The 20829-nt window shown below is 39.7% G+C and overlaps 1 protein-coding gene across 1 annotated transcript in view; it reads left to right on the top strand.

Moving 5' to 3' along the window:
- Positions 1 to 20829, top strand: part of atf6 (activating transcription factor 6) — a 72788-nt gene that overhangs the window by 16743 nt on the left and 35216 nt on the right. Inside the window, exons 7-10 of the mRNA XM_057841050.1 lie at positions 5994 to 6151; positions 14235 to 14420; positions 16717 to 16808; positions 18000 to 18128. Coding sequence (XP_057697033.1) covers positions 5994 to 6151; positions 14235 to 14420; positions 16717 to 16808; positions 18000 to 18128 — 565 coding nt within the window. The remainder of the gene's footprint in view (positions 1 to 5993; positions 6152 to 14234; positions 14421 to 16716; positions 16809 to 17999; positions 18129 to 20829) is intronic.

Raw genomic sequence — 20829 nt, 5'->3', positions numbered from 1 at the left:
ACAAAAATAAATACGAATATGGGGTGAAAAATTCACATACAATCAACATATTTACAACAAACAACAACAAAAATAATAAATAAAACGGTCAGGGTTATTTTTAACACAAGTACTGTTTGCAAAGTCTTTTGGTCCTTACAGCCTTGGGGTTCAAAGAGGAACAAAAATCGACCAAATATAAAAATATTTTCCCAAAAACATGAAAATTTGGCCTTTGATTTGCATATTTTACACAGTGAATGTGAAATTTTGCAAATATTAAAATAGGATTTATAACGTATCTTTTATCCATTTCTGGTTCTTCAATATTGGATAGGCCAAACAAAATATGTCTAAAAACTATTTTCAATGAGTGCTCAACTTTGGAATTTATATAAATGTTCAGGTCAACCCAAAAGATGTGAGAGTAAGTACATTCTCAAAACAAATGGGAAAGTTTCCTTTGCATTTGCACAAAAATAACATAATGTATCAATATTAATTTTAAATTTAACCATTGTTGTCTTTACAGGATAACACCTGTGAAGTATTTTCAGTGATTTCTTTTAACTTTATTTCTTAATATTTTCTAGGCAAAAGCCAAGTATATTTCCATTCAATATTTTTGTATAAATTATTCCAATAACAAATTGCTCCCTTTGAAGAAGTCCTCTCAAACAATGGTTGGAGGCTTCAGAGCTTAATAGTGCACATTTATAACCAATGAATAGAGATTTTGGATACGTATACCTATGTACATGTACTGTAATTTCCCGAATATAACGTGCACTTTTTTTCCCCAAAATCAACTTGTAAAATCATGGTGCGCATTATAAACGGGTACATGGATTGAGACAGAAATATATGTATATATTACATATATATACAAACCGATTTTTTTCATTGACACGGCCACGTTGTGTTGAAGAAACGTATGCGGCGACCCGTTGCTGACCATTCCGGTACGTGACGTCACTATTTTGTTTCGGTAATACTTCACTCTAATCGGCCAAATGATTTCGTCTGTGTTAAATTCTGCTTTTTTCACTCTTCATAAAGCACAGAATTTAGTTTCTTGAACTCATTTGAGTCAACGTTTATTGCAGCTTCGCAACTCGGACCATAACAAACGTAAGCACACAGACTTCCTGTGTCCGTCAACTATATCTGTCCCTCGGGAAACTCAAACCCAGATAACAATAGTTCCTGTTGTTACTGTCGTGTTGACAGCGATGAGCTCTCACGGATTTCCGACTTACCTTCTCACTTTCATTTTACCGTATCAATCCATGGAAAAAACATTTATTCATCATGATGAAACGAGCAAGTTATACAGCAGCCTTTAAAAGAAAAGTCACATCTGTTTTGTTTTCTCCTAGATTCTGGTAAGTTGGAGAAGTTGTCAAATCATATTATTACCGTAAATATTGTCAGTTTATGGTAATGTTTTGAACTACCAATGTGCTATGCTTGTGCTGTGTTTCACCAGTCAGTAAAATGACATTTCTGTATCTGTACACGAGCTCTTTTTTTCTTGTATTCTTCTATATATTGGTGCTAAAATTAGGGTGCGCGTTATAAACGGGTACAATAATTTCCCCTAGATTTTACAAGTAAATTTGGGGTGCGCATTATACACTGGTGCGCCTTATATTCGGGAAATTACGGTATGTATCCCTTGCCAATGACGTGATGTGCCTCCAATCGGTTTGAACTGGTGGAAGACTGGCAAGGATCATTCACAGCCAGTTTATTGCCAGCCATTGAGTTAACAAATGCAAATTGGATAGTGCTGTTTTACTTAAAAGCATCTTAATTACAATTTCAATGCTTGATTAAATTCTTCTCCACACATTACTAAATACTCTTGAATGTGAAGACACTTAAGTTTACAAAGTGAGTGGTTGTCTTTATTCCCTTTTATAGGCTGGTGACCAGTCCCCCCAAAATCTCTTGCATTTACCATTAATCTGCTGCTATTTTACAATAAATAATGCTTTTGTGTTACTGATAAAATTCATGTGTAGGAGCTGGGTCTCTTTAAGTGGTGCATTTTATGTAAATATCCATTATCTTACCCCCAAACTATATCTAACCTTCATTTTCATGCATTACCATGCTGTTCTTCAATATGTGTTACATCTTGACCACCCAAGCCAATGTAAATACTCCTCATCCAAGTTGGCGGCGTATCTCGTGACCTCTTCTTGCCTTGAATTTGAACTTGGCTTCCCTTGTTGTCTGCTCGGTAAAAGCTGAGGCTGCAGATGGCCAAGTCCGGTACATGAAAATATGCAACTGAGACTTCAGTCCAAAGTTGCCTGTTATTTGTTTTAATATGTCCTCTTGATTATCCACAGAATTGAGCTATTTGCATCAATCAGAAAGAAGAATGACATTAATGTTCGGTTGTAGCCTGTCCTCGGCCTTAATGTACTTTTTACCAAGAACAAACTGGTCTCTTGAGGCTGATATATTCATTTGACTTCATCGCTCTAATTTTGAAGTGTTTGGCACCACACACGCACTAATTAGCGGAGCTGGCTAACACTTGATTAGCTTTGACGGGTTGTTTCGTATTACTAGTCGCTGTGTTGCTACGGGGAATAATTCCTGGAAGTTCCGAGTTCCTGCAGTGCTACCACCTGCTATAATGTGCTTTTTTATTCTGTGATATTACTGGCTTATATCCTTACTGGATATAACCAGTGGTTTTAATACATGGCCACACGTGCAGTTCTGCACTTTTCCACATAGAATAACACACCTCGCCTCTTGGAATGTGGACGTTAAAAAAATAACAGGTCAAAGATAGTAAACATGGATTCCAACTGTAAACATAGTGAGGGCATTTGAAAGACAAGGGTTAATGGAGGTCATGAGTGGTGAGCGGGTTCTGTGCCAGCTGCAGCCAGAGGCTCTTTAAACGGAACACTGATAGGGCTTCCTCTTAAATCATCAGTATTTTGTTTGAGATGACAAGAAAAATTTAATTGATCTACCCCCTTGATTTACATTGTTTGGCAAACAAACAAAAAAAACCTCCAAACTTCTTGAATTAGTTCTTTAATGAGTGAGGGAAAATGTTAACTTAATTCTATGTTAATGCATTTGTTATCTTAAAGGGATACACAACACCTAATAAAATGACCTTAATGTGAAAGACATGAGTACAGTATGAAAATTGTGAATGTATTTGACCTCCGCTAACTGAGAACATATACATTGATAAACTTGAGGACAGGTGCATATGATAATGAGTATTAATGACGTCATGAGGAAGGGCGGTCAGTCTGTGATACTTGCATTTGATTGGCTGATTGACAGTGTTGTTAATCTTACTTTAAAAAAGTAAGTTATTACAGTTACAAATTACTTCTCCCAAAAAGTAATTGCGTTAGTAACTGAATGTTACCTGAATATAAGAGTACATAGTTACTTGTCAAAGTAACTGGTGATAATTTTCTTGTTTTTTTCCTCAAAAAAAAAAAAAAAAAAAAAAAAAAAAAACAGGTCTCACAATGTGAAGTTTAAAAGGTTTTTGGGACAATTGGCCCTAGCCCAATTCTTTATCCTAAACTTAACTAGACACGGGGGTATTGCAGATATTGCGATAACTAGATAGTAAGTAACCTTTGCTATGTGTGGAAGTAATTTAATGTTGTGAATCAACCGTTAAAGTTATTAAAATTGCTCCCGTTATTGCATTAGTTCCCTTCTGTCTATTTTCGACATGTGTAACTTTTAAAACTGTTTCATCATTTCAAGATAGATTGAAGTTAAGTTTTGCCGATTTAGGAGTATTTTAGATAAAAAGTTACTTAGGTTCGCTAGGAAAGTTCTTTACAACAGAGCCTTCTTGAGAAGTCTACTGCCTTAAGATGGCGGCTGTTTACTAACGCATCTAGTTCTTTATTATACTTGTTGCTAATGCCACCGTGTCTGTCATTTGCATCTAGTTCTATATATACAGTTGGGAGAACAAGTATTTGATACACTGCCGATTTTGCTGGTTTTCCCACTTGCAAAGCATGTAGAGGTCTGTAATCTATATCATTACTTCTCTTCAACTGTGAGGGACGGAATCTAATACAAAAAAACAGAAAATCACGGTGTATGATTTTAAAGTAATAAATTTGCATTTAATTGCATGAAATAAGTATTTGATACGTCACAAAAATCGAACTTAATATTTGGTACATAAACCTTTGTTTGCTATTACAGATACCAAACGTTTCCTGTAGTCCTTGACAAGGTTTGCACATACTGCAGCAGGGATTTTGGCCCACTCCTCCATGCAGATCTTCTCCAGAGCCTTCATCGGGTTCAGATCTGGTGACTGGCTAGGCCATTCCAGGACCTTAAGATGCTTCTTACGGAGCCACTCTTTAGTTGCCTTGGCTGTGTGCTTTGGGTCGTTGTCATGCTGGACGACCCAGCCACGATTGTCAGGGCTCTCACTGAAGGAAGGAGGTTGTCAGCCAAGATCTGGCGATACATAGCCCCATCCATCCTCCCCTCAATACGGTGCAGTCGTCCTGTACCCTTTGCAGAGAAGCAGTCCCAAAAAATGAGGTTACCTCCTCCATGTTTCACGGTTGGGATGGTGTTCTTGGGGTTGTACTCATCCTTCTTTTTCCTCCAAACACGACGAGCCGAGTTTAGACCAAAAAGTTCAATTTTGGTCTCATCCGACCACATGACCTTCTCCCATTAATCCTCTGGATCATCCAGATGGTCAGTGGCAAACTTCAGACGTGTCTGGACATGCACTGGCTTCAGCAGCGGGTCCCTGCATGCGCTGTAGGATTTTAATCCATGACGGCATAATGTGTTTCCGATGGTTTTCTTCGAGACTGTGGTTCCAGCTCTCTTAGGTCATTGACCAGGTCCTTCCGTGTAGTTCTGGGCTAATCCCTCACCTTCCTCATGATCAGTGATGCCCCACGAGGTGAGATCTTGCATGGAGCCCCAGAACGAGGCAGATTGACCGTCAACTTGAACTTCTTCCATTTTCTAATAATCGCTCCAACAGTTGTTACCTTCTCACCAAGCTGCTTGCTTATTTTCCTTTAGCCCATCCCAGCCTTGTGCAGGTCTATTATTTTATCCCTAATGTCCTTACACAGCTCTTTGGTCTTGGCCATTGTGGAGAGGTTGGAGTTTGTTTGTTTGAGCATGTGAACAGGTGTCTTTTATACAGGTAACAAGTTCAAACAGGTGCAGTTACTTCCGGTAATGAGTGGAGAACAGGAGGGGTTCTTAAAAAAGAACCAAGAGCCGAAATATTTACTAGTTGGTAATGTATCAAATACTTATTTCATGCAGTTAAATTAGATTCCGTCCCTCACAGTTGAAGAGAACTGATGATACAAATTACAGACCTCTACATGGCTTGCAAGTGGGAAAACCAGCAAAATCGGCAGTGTATCAAATACTTGTTCTCCCCACTGTATGTGATATCTACCAAAGCATCATGTGGGTGTAGTTTGTAGGCTATCGGCTACAGTCAGATATTATTGGAGCCACCTAGCACAGTTGCATCGCGTTTGCTACGGCGTCACACTCCCTTGCCTCCTCCCCACTCCTGCTCTGCTCTCTCGTCTCCGTGAGTCCGTCTTTTTCAGACTTTTCTCACGTCGGTCAACCAACATCGCAATGCATAGTAACGCACGCCTTTCCCGCCTCAGTAACGGCGTTGCCAAGATGAGAAAAGTAATTAGATTACTCATTACTGAAGGAAATGACGGCTTTAATAACGCCGTTATATTCTAACGCCGTTATTAACAACACTGCTGATTGATGACATCTATTCCCGTATTAAGGGTGACCACATCATGGAAATACTGGCTTTTTTTTTTTTTTACATTTGTCTCCACTTTTATTACACATTAGGAAAAAAATATTTCTTTTTAATTTATTAGGCAACATTCTTTACGATGGGATACACAGGATGAAGGTGTTGTCTGGCTATTTTACAACCATATTCTAATTTGTGTTACCTCTCTGTTTAGGCCAGCCTCTCATGCTGTCACAACCAAGCCAGTTGCTACAGATAAATTCCCCCCAGCCTGTCACTGGAACCGTGGTTGCCATGCCAGCACTAGGCAAGGACAGGCCTGTCATCGTGCCACCCGTGGTCACGCTTCGAAGCCCTTCCTCGGATGACGATGTGAGTTAATAGACTTTTTTAAAACTGTGGGATGGAAATTCTCTGCTTTGTGTCTGACACAACAATTTCACATTTGCCACATGTTGCTGGGTAGAGTTCAGTCATAACTGTCTCATATGCCAGTGAAAACAATGGCACGCCCACTAGATCCCAACATAGTGCTTGACAGCAACTGATGTCATACTGTACAACCTGTACATCCATTTTCCATACTACTACATACGAATCAAATACATGCTGGGGAATAAAAATGCAATTTCTGAGGGGAATACTCAGTTTTAAACTCCTCAAAAGAAGGCAGCAAGATGCAAACCTTGAACTGCAGAACTGGGTAGCATAGAATCCAACTGTGAGTCCACTGCCAACTCTTTACCGCCAAACACATCGTCGATGGATGAACTTGGATATTTTGGCAAACAAACCAGACAGAGAAAGATTGGTAGGTTTAAGTTCAAATAGTAACAAAAAGGAGGATGTTAATGCCACCACATAGACAGCGCATAACTCAGTGTTGTGAGAAACAACAAAAGTTGAGTGAATTTCTGATGTTAATAAATATGATGATGAGTTGCTCAGCGATTAATAGTTTATCTAGCAAACAGTGGGAAATGATCCATTGAATAATAATTTCATTGTAGTGGGCCCCCCCCAAAATATTCACTTAAAGCAACACTTGGTAACTTTTCAGGTTTGGTCGATTTTAGCAACGCCGATGATGATGATAAAGCTTTTTTATTTCAAGCATGACAAAAGCGGTAGTGTTTTGGCTTAAGGAAGACTGCATTTCTCATGTGGACCAGCCCACACCAGCACAGTGTCTTAAAATCATCAATCAAAAATCAATCTCCCGGTCACCTGCAGATGGATTAAACAAAATTTCTGTTTGCAGCGGCTGTTGTGGCTAAACAAAAGCATATGACGGTTAGCAATCGTGTGGCTAACCCCCCCCAATGAAAGTGTGTGAAATTTCCGATTCTTAGATTATTCGCGATTCGGCCGCTGAAGATTCGAGAAGGGTCCAATAACATCCATATTCCGATTATTTAAATATGCCCAGTAAAGCTGAACTAAAACACAGTCATTCATCTAGTTGCCAGTCGACATATTATCACAAATGTAATGAAAGTAAATCAATTTTTTTGGGCCCACTACAATGAAGTTATTATTCAGCGGATTATTTCCCACAGTTTGCTAGATGAATTATTATAATTGTTGAGCAACTCATCATCATTTTTATTAACATCATAAGTTCGCTCAACTTTTGTTGTTTTTCACAACACTGAGTTATGCGCTGTCTATGCGGTGACATCAACATCCTCCTTATTGTTACTTTTTGAACTTAACCTACCAATCTTTCTCTATTCTTCCGGATTGTTTGCCTCTGTTACACAGAGCCTCAGTGTTGTTTCAGGCTACGATCTGCAGCGTCGCCACTCGCGATGGCTCGCTCTTTTCTGACCTTTTTATTTGAGAAAGTCTTCTCACAACTCTTATTCGTTGCCTTTTTTCCTGGGAGATGGTCTTGAACATGCAGCTTTCTCTTGTGCTGTTTAGTTTGGCATACATGTTAGAAAAATGTTTCATTAAGGGCTTGCACAAAGTTATCTTTTTGTGTTATTTGGAAGAAGCAACAATTAGTGTAGTGAGTGTTGTGAAATTTTAGAAATGGAGAAATATTGACTTTAGAAATGAGTGTATTTTTATTTCTTTAGTAAAAAGATAATAGACAAAACTAATTTAAAGTATCTGTTTTTATCTGATCATCTAAATTACTTCTGAATGATACTCATTCACTCCCAGCCATTTTCACCAGAGCAAGGCCCTTCGCTCCTGGCCAGTTTACTGGATTTTGACTGATTTTGCAAGGCCCACAGAAAATTCTGTTCTATTGCTAAATAAACATTAACACCCACCAAAAGAAAGATTAAACTCTCTTCTTTCGGCAGAAAAAAGTAAGTTGATATCTTTTTCCATTCTTTAGAAATCAGCATTAGAAAATAGCTTAGTTTGAGCAATTTTCCAATTTATGATGACAAAACGGAGAAAATGGGATTTTTGTAAACGCATAGATTTAAAACATAACTTGGACTTTAACACAGCTATTTTTTGCATTAGTTACATCCCAAACATCTGAATAATGTTTTCCTTTTACAAAATATAATAAAGAACCAGACAAATAGAGCTTTTGATAGCAAAGTAACAATTTATTTACACGTGACTACTGAGAGATGACACCGGTGTCCCTGCGTCAGCCGTGTAAACTTTCCCCCCATCGTTTTTTGTCTCACAAAGACGGATTATTTTTGAGTCTCTGCGAGGTTTGCTCGTCGAGCCCGCTGCACTAGTTGTCCCAGTCGTTTTGCTCTGTCGTCCAGCGTCTGGCTTCCCAGGCGTCCTCTTGGTACTTTTGCTCGGTTGTCCGCCGCCTGGCATCAAGCCGCCAGTGCTCCGACCATGCTGCCCTGCCGTTCACTGCTGTTGAATCGGGTTGCGGGTCTTACAAAATGCACTGCTTCCCTCCAGTGGCCAGTTTTATTGCTTTAAAATGCGTTTTGAGCTTTGGTCTTTGTTTTTCAGATAGATCTGAAGATCTAGATCACAGGTGTCAAACCGATTCCAGAAAGGGCTTAGTGGGTGCAGGTTTGCTTTCCAACCAATGAAGAGGACACCTTTTCACCAATTAGATCTTTTACATGTGTAATCAGTTAAACTTTGTCAGGTGCTGATTGTTTCAGCAGGAAGTTCATTGGTTAAACTCTCTGCACGTTATCGGTTGGAACAAAATCCAGCACCAACTAGGCCCTTTCTGGAATCTGTTTGATACCTGTGCTCTAGATCAGAGGTCTCAAACCGGTCCTCAAAGGGCCGCAGTGGGTACTGGATTTCATTCCAACCAAACGAGAACAATCCCTTTTCACCAATCTGGTGTCTAACAAGTGTAATCAGTTAATTGCAGTCAGGTGCTGCTTACTTTAGCAGAAACCTCATTGGTTGAACTGTCTGTTTTGGATCTGTTGGAACAAAGACTAGGACCCACTGCGGCCCTTTGTGGAATCGGTTTGAGACCCCTGCTCTAGATGCTTCTTGTAAAAAAAAAATTATTATTATTTTTTTTAAAAACACAAAAGACAGTGGGACATTGAATCATTTAAAAATAGAACTTATTTATACGTTTCTGGGAGCAAATGAGTTAAGAACAAAATAAATGAAATATTTATTCACCCCCCCCAGTCTTTTCAAGCCATGTTTGCCAAGTTTAACCAGTAAAACTGTCTTAAAAGTATCAACAGCCAAATTGAGGCTCTAAAGATAATGCTTCAATCATTGGAAGTACGTTTACAAACAAACATAACTTGATGTAAAAATGTTTTTTTTTTTTTTTTTTTTATAGCTGAGTTTGAGTTTAAACAATTTAATGACCAAAATGCAGCCGAAAGTGATTTTAAGTAGATTGATCTCTGTGAACATTCATGACCACATGCATAGTTCGCAGATGAAAACAAAACATTGAACGCCTATGTAGGTCATATGCATCAAATCTATTTAACTGTGCAATGCAGCACAGTGGTGTACTGTTTTGACCCGGTCACATATCACGTCACATGCCTGTTAAATACGACCTGTCTTTGCCAGTTGTTAGTATCCTCTATACCAGGGGTCTCAAACCGATTCCACAAAGGGCCGCAGTGGGTCCTAGTCTTTGTTCCAACAGATCCAAAACAGACAGTTCAACCAATGAGGTTTCTGCTAAAGTAAGCAGCACCTGACTGCAATTAACTGATTACACTTGTTAGACACCAGATTGGTGAAAAGGGATTGTTCTCGTTTGGTTGGAATGAAATCCAGTACCCACTGCGGCCCTTTGAGGACCGGTTTGAGACCTCTGCTCTATACATATGTGTATGTTATTGGATGTGTTACTGTATTGTGATCTATACTCTATAGTTATATAGGTTATATAAGCCCGGGTGTCAAACGGCTGTGAATGATTACATACTTCAGACAGGTGTTACGCAGGAAGAAGCATTTGAGACAGCTGTAACAGTCATCAAGGATTGGACCTTTGCTATGTAATGCTGCTCTCGCACAGCCTGGAGATTTGGCTGCTCCAGAATGAAACACATATTATCAGCCTCCACAAATCTTCCATTGTCAGGATTAGGGGATATAGAAACTTATATATATACTTATATATATATATATATATATATATATATATATATATATATATATATATATATATATATATATATACTTATGTAGCGCTTTTCCACCTTACAATATATTTAGGCAAAGTTTAGCAAGCCATTCTGTGAGTCACATTTGCTTTATTATTTTTTTAAATTAATCATTTCAACAATCTCGCAACTAGCCTTTGTGGCGTTCTCTTTTGACTGTCGGGCTCTTGTGAAATACTGCTGCTGTAAAATTAAACTACCTTCAAGTTGCTTCAATTTCTCGCTACGTATCTTTCCTGTAATCTTGTCGTACATGTCGGCATGTCTTGTTTGGTAATATCGCCTCACAATGAACTTTTTAAAAACACCGACTGTCTCTTTGCAAATGAGGCAGACATGTATTTTAGTGAAGAAATAGTGCAGTACGTATTTTAGTGAAGAAATAGTCCAATTTCCACGTATCCTTGAAGCGTCAGCCGTCGCAGTCAACTTTCGTTTTTTTTTTTGTTGATTGTTGCTATCTTAGAATATTGGGAGTAAAGGGTCACACGGGGTAATGTTGCTTCGAGTGCTGCTGCCTTTTAGTGGGTAAATGAGGAGCAGCATTTAGTGTGTAAGCTGGTAGCAGTACTGCTGACCAATTTATTTAGTCAGTGTGCGGGCCAGACGTTATTGATCTTATGACAGAGGCTGGAGGCCGGATGAAATTTGACCACGGGCCGCATTTGGCCCCTGGGCCGGACTTTGAACATGTCTGATCTAGATGCAAGGAAATGCAAAGGTATGAAGCTTCAAACATATATGATCTTGCTCTTTATCTCAAATATCATTTAATCAAGCGAAGGTGTGACGATCCTCAGGTGGTTATCAGAGGACTTCAGAAGGGAAAACACTTTGAGATACATTCAAAACAACTATAAGAACTACTTTGTCAAAGGCAAAATTGATCCATTTGTAATTTACACAGTAATTGAGGTTACGTCTCAACTTCTATTGCTTGTCTGGAAAAATCCAGGCAAAGATTTGCAGCTGGGTAGCGCCACATTTTTTCCCGCACATTCTCTTTCATCTGCTGTGTATGTTCAAGGGCAGCTTGGGGAAAACGTGAAACGACGTGTTTAAAAATAATGTTTTAATGGCTGTAAAAGTGTGTGTATGTTGCTGGGGGGGAGGGGCATAGGGCTAATTTGGAAAGTAGGGGACATGCCATCCTCAACACATCACATCCTCAACTACTCCCTGGCCTGTAATAAAGAATATGCTTTAAAAAAATCTGTTCCATAGGTTGTAGCACTTCATTTACACAATTGCACACAAGTAACTGCATTAGTGACAGTTGTTTTCAACTGGTTCCCTGTACAGCACTTTAAAACGGAAGCTAAGGTCATGTAATCCGTTCATAGGCAGACTTGGTGGTTTTCTGTGCTTAGCATGATACTCCACATGAACATTTTCTCAGCAGCAAAAATGCAACCACCGTTTTTGCCCTGATCAGCCTTACTGTGGTGTCGAGGTGACGTTCACCCCGCGTTCCACTCCCTGGTAACTGCGTAGTTGCGGCGTTCCCAGGCTCGCGCTTGTGGCACTTCTCCCAAAATGAGGCTGGGAGACTCAGGAGTTTCTCAGGAAACAACACAAATACAGGGACCCAAATAACTTCATCAACGCCAGGGCTATTTGTCCAGAAATATTAGTGTCTTTACCCCTGGGAGTGTTTAGATTAGTAGACAGGCAAATATTGAACATAACGAAGGTGCCTCACACTTTTCATTTTTTTAAAGAGTACTTGGCACGCAAGTAAAAAAAAAGAAAAAAAAGCTTAAACCAATATGAAACAAAATCAAAACTAGAGGACACGTCTCACTTAGGGTGCTGCTTTGGCAAGTTTTATTTCTATAGACCAAAGGGCTTCTACTTTACATTCCCATTCTGGCAAGGAATAACTAATTTATGAAGAAAGAGACATTGAGAAGGCATTGCAGATGGAGAAATGAAGTAGCCAATGGAAGTAAAACAGGCCAAAATCTGAACGCCAGGTAAAGCAAGGCAAGAGGCAAGTTTTAAATTGCGACTTAAATATTCGAACAGAGGTATCTGCTTTAATTTCCAAAGGTAGTCCCTTTAAGGGTGAGCATCTCGGTCATCCGGGAGGGACTCTGGGTCAAGCCGCTACTCCTCTGGGTTGGGAGGAGCCAGCTGAGGTGGCTCGGGCATCTGGTTCGGATGCCTCCTGGACACCTCCCTCGAGAGGTGTTACGGGCTTGTCCCACCAGCATGAGGCCCTGGGGACGACCCAGGACACGCTGGAGAGACTATGTCTCTCAGCTGGCTCGGGAACGCCTTGAGATCCCGCTGGAGAAGCTAGTTGAAGTGGCTGAGGAGAGGGAAGTCTAGGCATCCCTGCTAAAGCTGCTGCCCCGCAACCTGACCCCGGATTAAGCGAAAGATGATGGATGGAAGGGCGGACGGTCTCTTTCTTCACATGCTTTTTTCTTTTCTTAAAACTCCTCGTGTGTGAATATAAATTCATACGTCATAAACATTACGGTACTACAAAAAGCCTAAACATAAGCAAAACAATCATTTTTGCTGTTAAAACTCAATAGGTTTACATGACTCTAGAGCCCTGTTTTTCTTCCAAAATTTCAGCCATCCTTGGGTATGACTTCCTCTGTGTATTGAAATATGGCCCAATTTTGTTTTCAATTTTGAAGTCTATTATAGGGTATCGTTGATCAAACGGATAACACGCTCAATAAACACGTCCTTTCCACACAGGCCCATAAACCATCCTGATGTAAATATTCTTCTGCAGAAGCTTTATCAGATTCACTTAAGCACTCATTGAGGGGTGTCATGAACCCTTTGACAGATGTCTTGAACAACTATTTAAGACTCCAATCATTTGTAGTGAACAGGAATGCTTGTGAGGTTACCCTGACCTCATTTTTCCTTCTTTGATTCCCCTTATCTCATATTTCTTATTGCTACGCTTGTGTGTTTTTCACGCCAGCTTTCGGCTCTTGTCACTCGTTTTATCACACATGCTGATCAAAAACACATTGAAGATGAATAAGGCAATGGAAATTTATCATAAGAGGCGTAAACATATGAAAAGATTGCATCTGTTCTTAGACATGATGAAGCAGCATGTAACAAATTAATCAGTCTAGTTTGGAATGTGTTGTTACAGGTAATTGTCAAAAATTGTTCGGAATAATGCTAAGTATAAGTAGGACGCCAGCACCATCTTACCTTATATGCAGTGGTACCTTGACATTAGCGGTGTTTTGTTAGCCGTTTTAGTCTTAGTTATTTGGGTGAAAATTCTTAAGGCACATTTTACTCATCTCTACATGTGTTATTTATTGTCCATTTTTAGTAAAAAAAAAAAAAAAAAAAATCTTGTTTTCATGAGAATTGTTTAAAAATATTGTTTGCACTTTACCCTCTTTGTACCCTCTTTTGCAAGAAATACTGTACAAGCAACAGTAGCCCCCCCCCCCCCCCACCCTAGCACAATAATATAGCAAAGATTGCCCCAACAAGCCAAACACTGCAGATTTATGAGCGACACAGTGAAATTGTGGCTTCATATTTGGATAATATGCAACAAGTATGATTAACAGGGCACATTCATCACAGGAACAAAAAGCTGTTTATAACATTTATAAACATGATGTCACACTACAGTGAGGAGTGAAATGATGTGCAGCCCAGCAGGTGGCTCATGTGGGCATTCATTGCATTCTCACACTGTAGCTGCCATTTTTCCTGTTTGGATAGGTGCACGCCAAACACATCCAGATGTGATGAATCCTGTGACATGAGTCATAATCATGAGTGTTGTTCTTTTCTCCCCCCCCCGAATTTCCCTTGTTTCTGTCCCACTCCCCCGATCTCAGACCAAGTTTTCCCAGAGGCAACAACGCATGATAAAGAATCGCGAATCTGCGACCTTGTCCCGGAAGAAGAAGAAAGAGTATCTGCTGACGCTGGAAGCGCGCCTGAATTTAGCGCTGTCTGAGAACGCGATGCTCAAATGTGAAAATGGCAGCCTAAAGAAGCAGCTGGAAGGCCTTCTGAGTGAGGTGAGCGTCAAAATGTGGCAGAAGCCAGAGCGAGGCGATACAGACTCTTCATTTCAATCTTAATTAAACATTATGTCTGTCTCACAAAGTATGAAAATACCCAATTAGTGCATTTATATGCTTGTGTGAATGACCACGAATGCCTGCGACTAAATACTAGTGGGCAAATGTGGTTAGACGTGATTGGATCGGTTGTATTTGTAGTGATTGACCTGTTCCACAAAATCTATTAAATTTGCTCTGCTGGTGCGGCTTAGATTAGCCATTATTTTCTCCATTAATAGAGGTCTAAGAAATTTGAGATTTTCATACCTTATTACCTATACACTGAGCAACCGTCTTTTACATGAATGTCATTCTTTCAGTCACTCTTTCTATTAATGTTTTTAACTTTGTGTTGTTTTTCACAAAGGTTAAAAAAGATTAACAGGAGCGTATGTGCACAAAAAGGAGTAAAATGTAATCTGTGCTTAAATGCATAGTCAAAATTAATACAACCCCTAGCAAAAAGTATGGAATCACCAGTCTCGGGACAAGCACTCACTCAGACATTTTATTATGTAGAACAGACTCAAATAAAAAGCTTGAAAAAAATAATGAATTAGTTCAAAAGCGCAACTCCTTGGCATTCAGAAACACTAAAAGAAATGAATAACAAAACATTGTGGTGGTCACTAAATGTTTCTTTTATAGAGCAAGTGTGGGGAAATATAGAATCTCTCCATTCTTAATAATAAATATGGAATCACTCCATTTTGAGTAGAAAATAAAGACACACCTAGTTTCCTTTCCTTAAGTAGGCCCCTGCCTCAGATTAGATCTGCTCGTTATTCAGCAGTTAAAAACAGTGCAGTTATCACACCTTGGAGGGCTGCTGGACCAAGTGGATTCACAAGAATCATGGCTCCAACAAGAGAGATGTCTCTTGAGACCAAGGAGAGGATTATCAAACTTCTTGAAGAAGGTAACGCAAAACGTATGGTTGCCAAAGATGTGGGCTGTTCACAGTCAGCTGTATCAAAAATCTGGACCAAGTACAAACAGCATGGCAAGGTTGTTAAAGTTAAGCGTACTGGTAGACCGAGGAAGACATCCAAACGCCGTGACAAACAACTAAAGGCCATATGTCTTGAAAACAGAAGATGTACAAAAAGACAAATGAAGAAATAGAAGGAAGCTGCAATCAAGGTATGTGACAGAACTGTGCAAAATCCCCTAAAGGAAATGGGATTTTCATACAGGAAGGCTAAATGGAAACCATCATTGACACTTAAACAGAAAAGAACAAGACTGCAATGGGTTAAGGAGAGGCAATCGTGGACTGTGAATGACTGGATGAAGGTTATTTTCAGTGATGAGTCAAGAATCTGCATTGGACAGAGTGATGATGCTGGAACTTTTGTTTGGTGCCGTTCCAGTGAGATTTACAAAGATGACTGCCTGAAGAAATAAATGCACAAGTTTACATTAAAATTTTATACAGCTTTCTTAACCCTTCAATTGAAAATATGTTTGGGGATAAATCCTTTTTCAAGATGATAATGCATCATGCCACAGATCTAAAACTGTTAAAGCATTTATTTGAGAAAGACTCATCCAGTCAATGTAATGGCCTGCAAATAGCCCAGATCTCAACCCTATTGAAAACCTGTGGTGGAAATTGGAAAAAACGGTCCACAGCAAGGCTCCGACATGCAAGGATGATCTGGCAACTGCAATCAAAGAGAGTTGGCACGAAATTGATGAAGAATACTGTTTGTCACTCATCAAGTCCATGCCTCAGAGACTGCAAGCTGTCATAAAAGCCAGATGTGGTGCAACTAAATACTAGAGATGTGTTTTGATTGTTATTGCTGTGTTTGTTTCTCGTGATTTCATATATTTTTCCTCAGAATGGAGTGGGGATTTATTTCCCTGCACTTGAGCTATAAAATTAACATTTACTGACCACCACAATGTTTTTTATTCGTTTCTTTTAGTGTTTCTGAATGCTAAACAGTTGCTTTTTTAACTAAATCATTATTTTTTTCAAGTTTTTATCTTAATTTGTTCTACATAATAAAATGTCTCAGTGAGTGCTCGTCCGAGAAGGTGATTCTATACTTTTTGCTAGGGGTTGTAGTTGTCAGGAAAATTAAAACGCAATGTACAGGTATCAGAAAATTCTACTCTTATTTCTTCATACTTTGTTTCTTCTTACAAGTAGGGAAAAGTCCCTTACGCACACACAAAGTGGCATCATCCACAACTTGCCTGCGACATGCTGTTTGAATTAAATTTTTTTACCCTCCTGCAGAATTCCGTGCTTAAGGCAACGGCCCCCAAGAGACGAGCTGTGTGCCTCATGGTGGTCCTGGTCTTCCTTGTTCTTAATGTTGGTCCAATAAGGTAACACTTGAATGGATGTTCAATGTCTCTTTATTTTCATAAAAAATGTTGGCAGTCACTATAAGAGCAACATTACTGCTATGTTTAATTTACGGTGGGCTCACTAGAGGAAATAAATGGGAATCCCGATGATTCACTTTGGGACTCTTGCCTGTCATGTAAAACATTGTCCAAAGGCTAATTGAAAACAGTGCAAACGATTTCCTATTGCATCAATCTGGTGGCTGAAGGCAGTTCACAGTATGTTAAATCAGTGGCCAACTTTAAGTTTAGCTAAGACTTTACCGTGATTACAGAAACGTGCTTGATACAGACAGTCTGCTGCAATCAATCAATGAACCATGAGAATTTAGTGGTCTATACTGTCTTTGTCTTAAATGAGTAATGTTCATTTTGTCATCTTTGCAATCACGCCTCTGAAGCTCTCGCCAGAGTTTATAGGACTCTGTGACTAATAGGTGTGTAAACATCAGAACAGCCAAATTGGGTTTTTGTGAGATGTAAACATTTACCCCTTGTCAGAGTTAGAACAAAACATGTCATGAACCACATTTGGTGTAAAATACATATGTGGCCATTCCTTTTCATCTCTGCTTTTACTATTTCAACCACTGACAAATTAAGACGAGTTATATAAAAGAGCTAAATTCCGCCCAGTTTGCAAATGCTGGGAGTTTGTAATCCAACTGTAACAACAGTCTCTCTGATGTCATGTTATAAAAATGTTAGTTTTCTCCTGGAGGGAAACGTCCTCCACAAGGGGTAAGACTTGGATATGTTGACTTTGATAGGCTCCGTACTGTACTTCTCCGAATTGTCTATGCAGCGCTTGCTAATAAAAACTTTGCATTTTCCTTTTTGGTTACTCCTGTGTATACTACGAGTGTCCTTATCTGTAAAATGTGCTCACTTAACATGCCAAATTCTTTTTTGAAATGTAAAATGAAAATGCCACCTGGTGTGTCGTAAAAGAATTGAAGGACACTGCCTGTGCTCCTCCCTGTGCTTTGGATTCCACAGCCTGTATCAGAGATCGTTGTTGGGCTTGAGGCCTAAGTAAAAAAGAAGAAAAAAAAAAGAAACTCCCAGTGTGCACAGGATGAGGGCCACTTGGAATTTCCTTTTTTATTCCATCAACTCATGTCCTTATTTCTCCTTTTCTCTTTCCTCCACACGCATGCCTTCATCAAGTCATCTTCAGGGCAACGCGGGTTCTGGGCTTGAGGTCACATCCGTGCAACACAGCCGACACCTCTTGGGTTTTTCCTCGGAATCAGACAGCAAGGTTGTTGAAAGCGACCCGGTCGAAATGGCCGACAGGTAACGTGCACAAAGACCTATATTTTGTTAAATACACTGTAAGGTTATAATTATAGATGCACCAAAAATTCCGTGGCCCAAAATGTAAGTAAAATGTGGTGTCCGTTTCTGTCCAAAACGCTTATTTAACCGGAATAAATTTACCGAAATGTCTGGCTACTGCCTAACTCTGGGCGTGTTAGCTTGACGCCACTATTAGTACTTAGCCCCCTATGATAGATAACTAAATCTAAGCTCCCCTGATGAATCTCTAACCACGCCAATGAAAACTAAACTATTAGTGCAGGGGTGCCAAACTCTTCCACATTTGCCCGCAGTGTGTGCTGGATTTCTTTCCAACATAACAGGACGACACCTTGGCACCAATCTGGTGTCTTCCAAGTGTAATCAGTTGATTGTAGTCAGATGCTGCTTGTTTTAGCAGAAACCTCATTGGTTAAATGGTCTGTGCTAGATTGGTTGGGACAAAAACCAGGACCCAAAGCGACCCTTGCGGACCAGTTTGGACCACTGAGAGTCTGTCAGCACAAGTATCGTACGGACCTCACATAACCTGTGTTATAAAGAACATTACTTGGATATGGGAATAATGCAGCCTTACCAGTGAGAGACTGCTGTTCAGTATTGCAGCTCATGTTCTCGTTAAGCAGAGAAAAAGACATCGATGTGATAAAACAAAGAAGCTACTTTTTCTTTTCCTTTTAAAAATTTTTTTTTTTTTTTTTTATATGCCACTTTAGCAGGTCATATACAGTGTATCACAAAAGTGAGTACACCCCTTGCATTTCTGCAGATACTTATATCTTTTCATGGGACAACACTGACAGAATGACACTTTGACACAATGAAAAGAAGTCTGTGTGCAGCTTATATAATCGAGTTAATTTATTTTCCCCTCAAAATAACTCAAAATATAGCCATTAATATCTAAACCCATGGCAACAAAAGTGAGTACACCCCTTGGAAACTACGTCCATCCCTAAATGTCTAAATTGAGTGCTGCTTGTCATTTTCTCTTCAAAATTTCATGGGACCCGTTACAGGAGTGCTGTCAGCATTGCTGCAGTCATTGAAGAGGTGGGGGGGTCAGCCTGTTAGTGCTAGAAAGCCCGCCCGTCTCATCAGACCATAGGACATGGTTCCAGTAATCCATGTGCTTTGTTGACATGTGTTCAGCAAACTGTTTGCGGGCTTTCTTGTGTACACTCTTCAGAAGAGGCTTCCTCCTGGGGTGACAGCCATGCACACCAATTTGATGTAGAGTGTGGCGTATGGTCTGAGCACTAACAGGCTGACCCCCCCCCCCACCTCTTCAATCTCTGCAGCAATGCTGACAGCACTCCTGTAACGAGTCACATGACATTTTGGAGGGAAAATGACAAGCAGTACTCAATTTGGACATTTAGGGATGTACACAGTTTCCAAGGGGTGTACTCACTTCTGTTGCCAGGGGTTTGGATATTAATGGCGATATTATGAGTTATTTTGAGGAGAAAATAAATTAACTCTATTATATAAGCTGCCAACAGACTACTTTTCATTGTGTCAAAGTGTCATTTTGTCAGTTTTGTCCCATGAAAAGATATACTTAAATATCTGCAGAAATGCGAGGGGTGTACTCACTTTTCTGATACACTGTACATGTGCACCATTTAAAATATAATGTTAAACATACAATTAAAAAAAAAAAACTCCCAAAAGATAAATACAAAAAAACATAAATACAAAAAAACATGTAGTCATTTTTAATTTGTCATATTGACGTGTATTCACACGAAATATTAAACAAAATGCAAAAACAAATGGATTAGTACCTTTAATTTAAATCCTAGTTTTCATCATTTCAGTCATTTTCGTTAATGATAAGAATCTCGATACACACCCCAGGATGCACCTGTGCTCTGGGCCTAGCACAAACTGTCGCCGGCTCGGTGCGACGTATACAAACATGACCGCAAGGGGCTATCCAAACGTCTGCCTTCAAAGATTCCTTGAGTTGTACTTTGAGTAACAAGGTGGGAAATTGGGGTCAGGCCATGTTTGACATCCAGTTTTATATCACAAGTAACAGCTTATTTTTCCAAGGACTTATATATTTTTCTTTCTATTTTAAAAGCAATTGAGCCTCAGCCGGTCTCATTTGTAAATTGTACGAATAACATTCTTATTTGGTACATTACCTGTACCCCTGTGACCTGAAAATGTTGTTTTGCAAGGTGGTTAAAGTCCGTGGCTTTGGCAGCCTGTGTTTTGTCAGAACTACATGTGCGCTATGTCACTTGTTAATACAAGCCAGTCACCTGTAGTATCGGCTTTCCTTGCTTCATGAAACCAACGCAAGGAGGAAGGAACACATTAGAATTTTCGAAAGGGGGTGACAGTGCCAAATGCATACAGAGGACAGGATGATTGGGGGAGGATAATGCAACCTTATCTGGGGGGTTCCCTGAATAGGAAGCTGTGTGTGCACAAAGGTTAATATGGGCCCCTCAGGAAGAGTTATGATCAGGCCCCTGTGGTCTGACATGTTGTCTTAACAGAACTTTTTCCAGGACCTTGAGAGATGGGTGAGATTTAGTCATTACAAGTACTCAGATCTGGGAGACCCATGGGAAGGATTGCTTTGGTGGGCCACATTTTTGTAAAGATGGGCACACAGTGTAGACGGGCTTTGTAGTCAAAGTAGGCCGGGCGATATGGC

The sequence above is a fragment of the Corythoichthys intestinalis genome, chromosome 7, assembly GCF_030265065.1.
Source record: "Corythoichthys intestinalis isolate RoL2023-P3 chromosome 7, ASM3026506v1, whole genome shotgun sequence".
NCBI lineage: Eukaryota > Metazoa > Chordata > Actinopteri > Syngnathiformes > Syngnathidae > Corythoichthys > Corythoichthys intestinalis.
The sequence above is the reverse complement of the archived record's forward strand: the minus strand, read 5'-3'. Positions and strand labels throughout refer to the sequence as shown.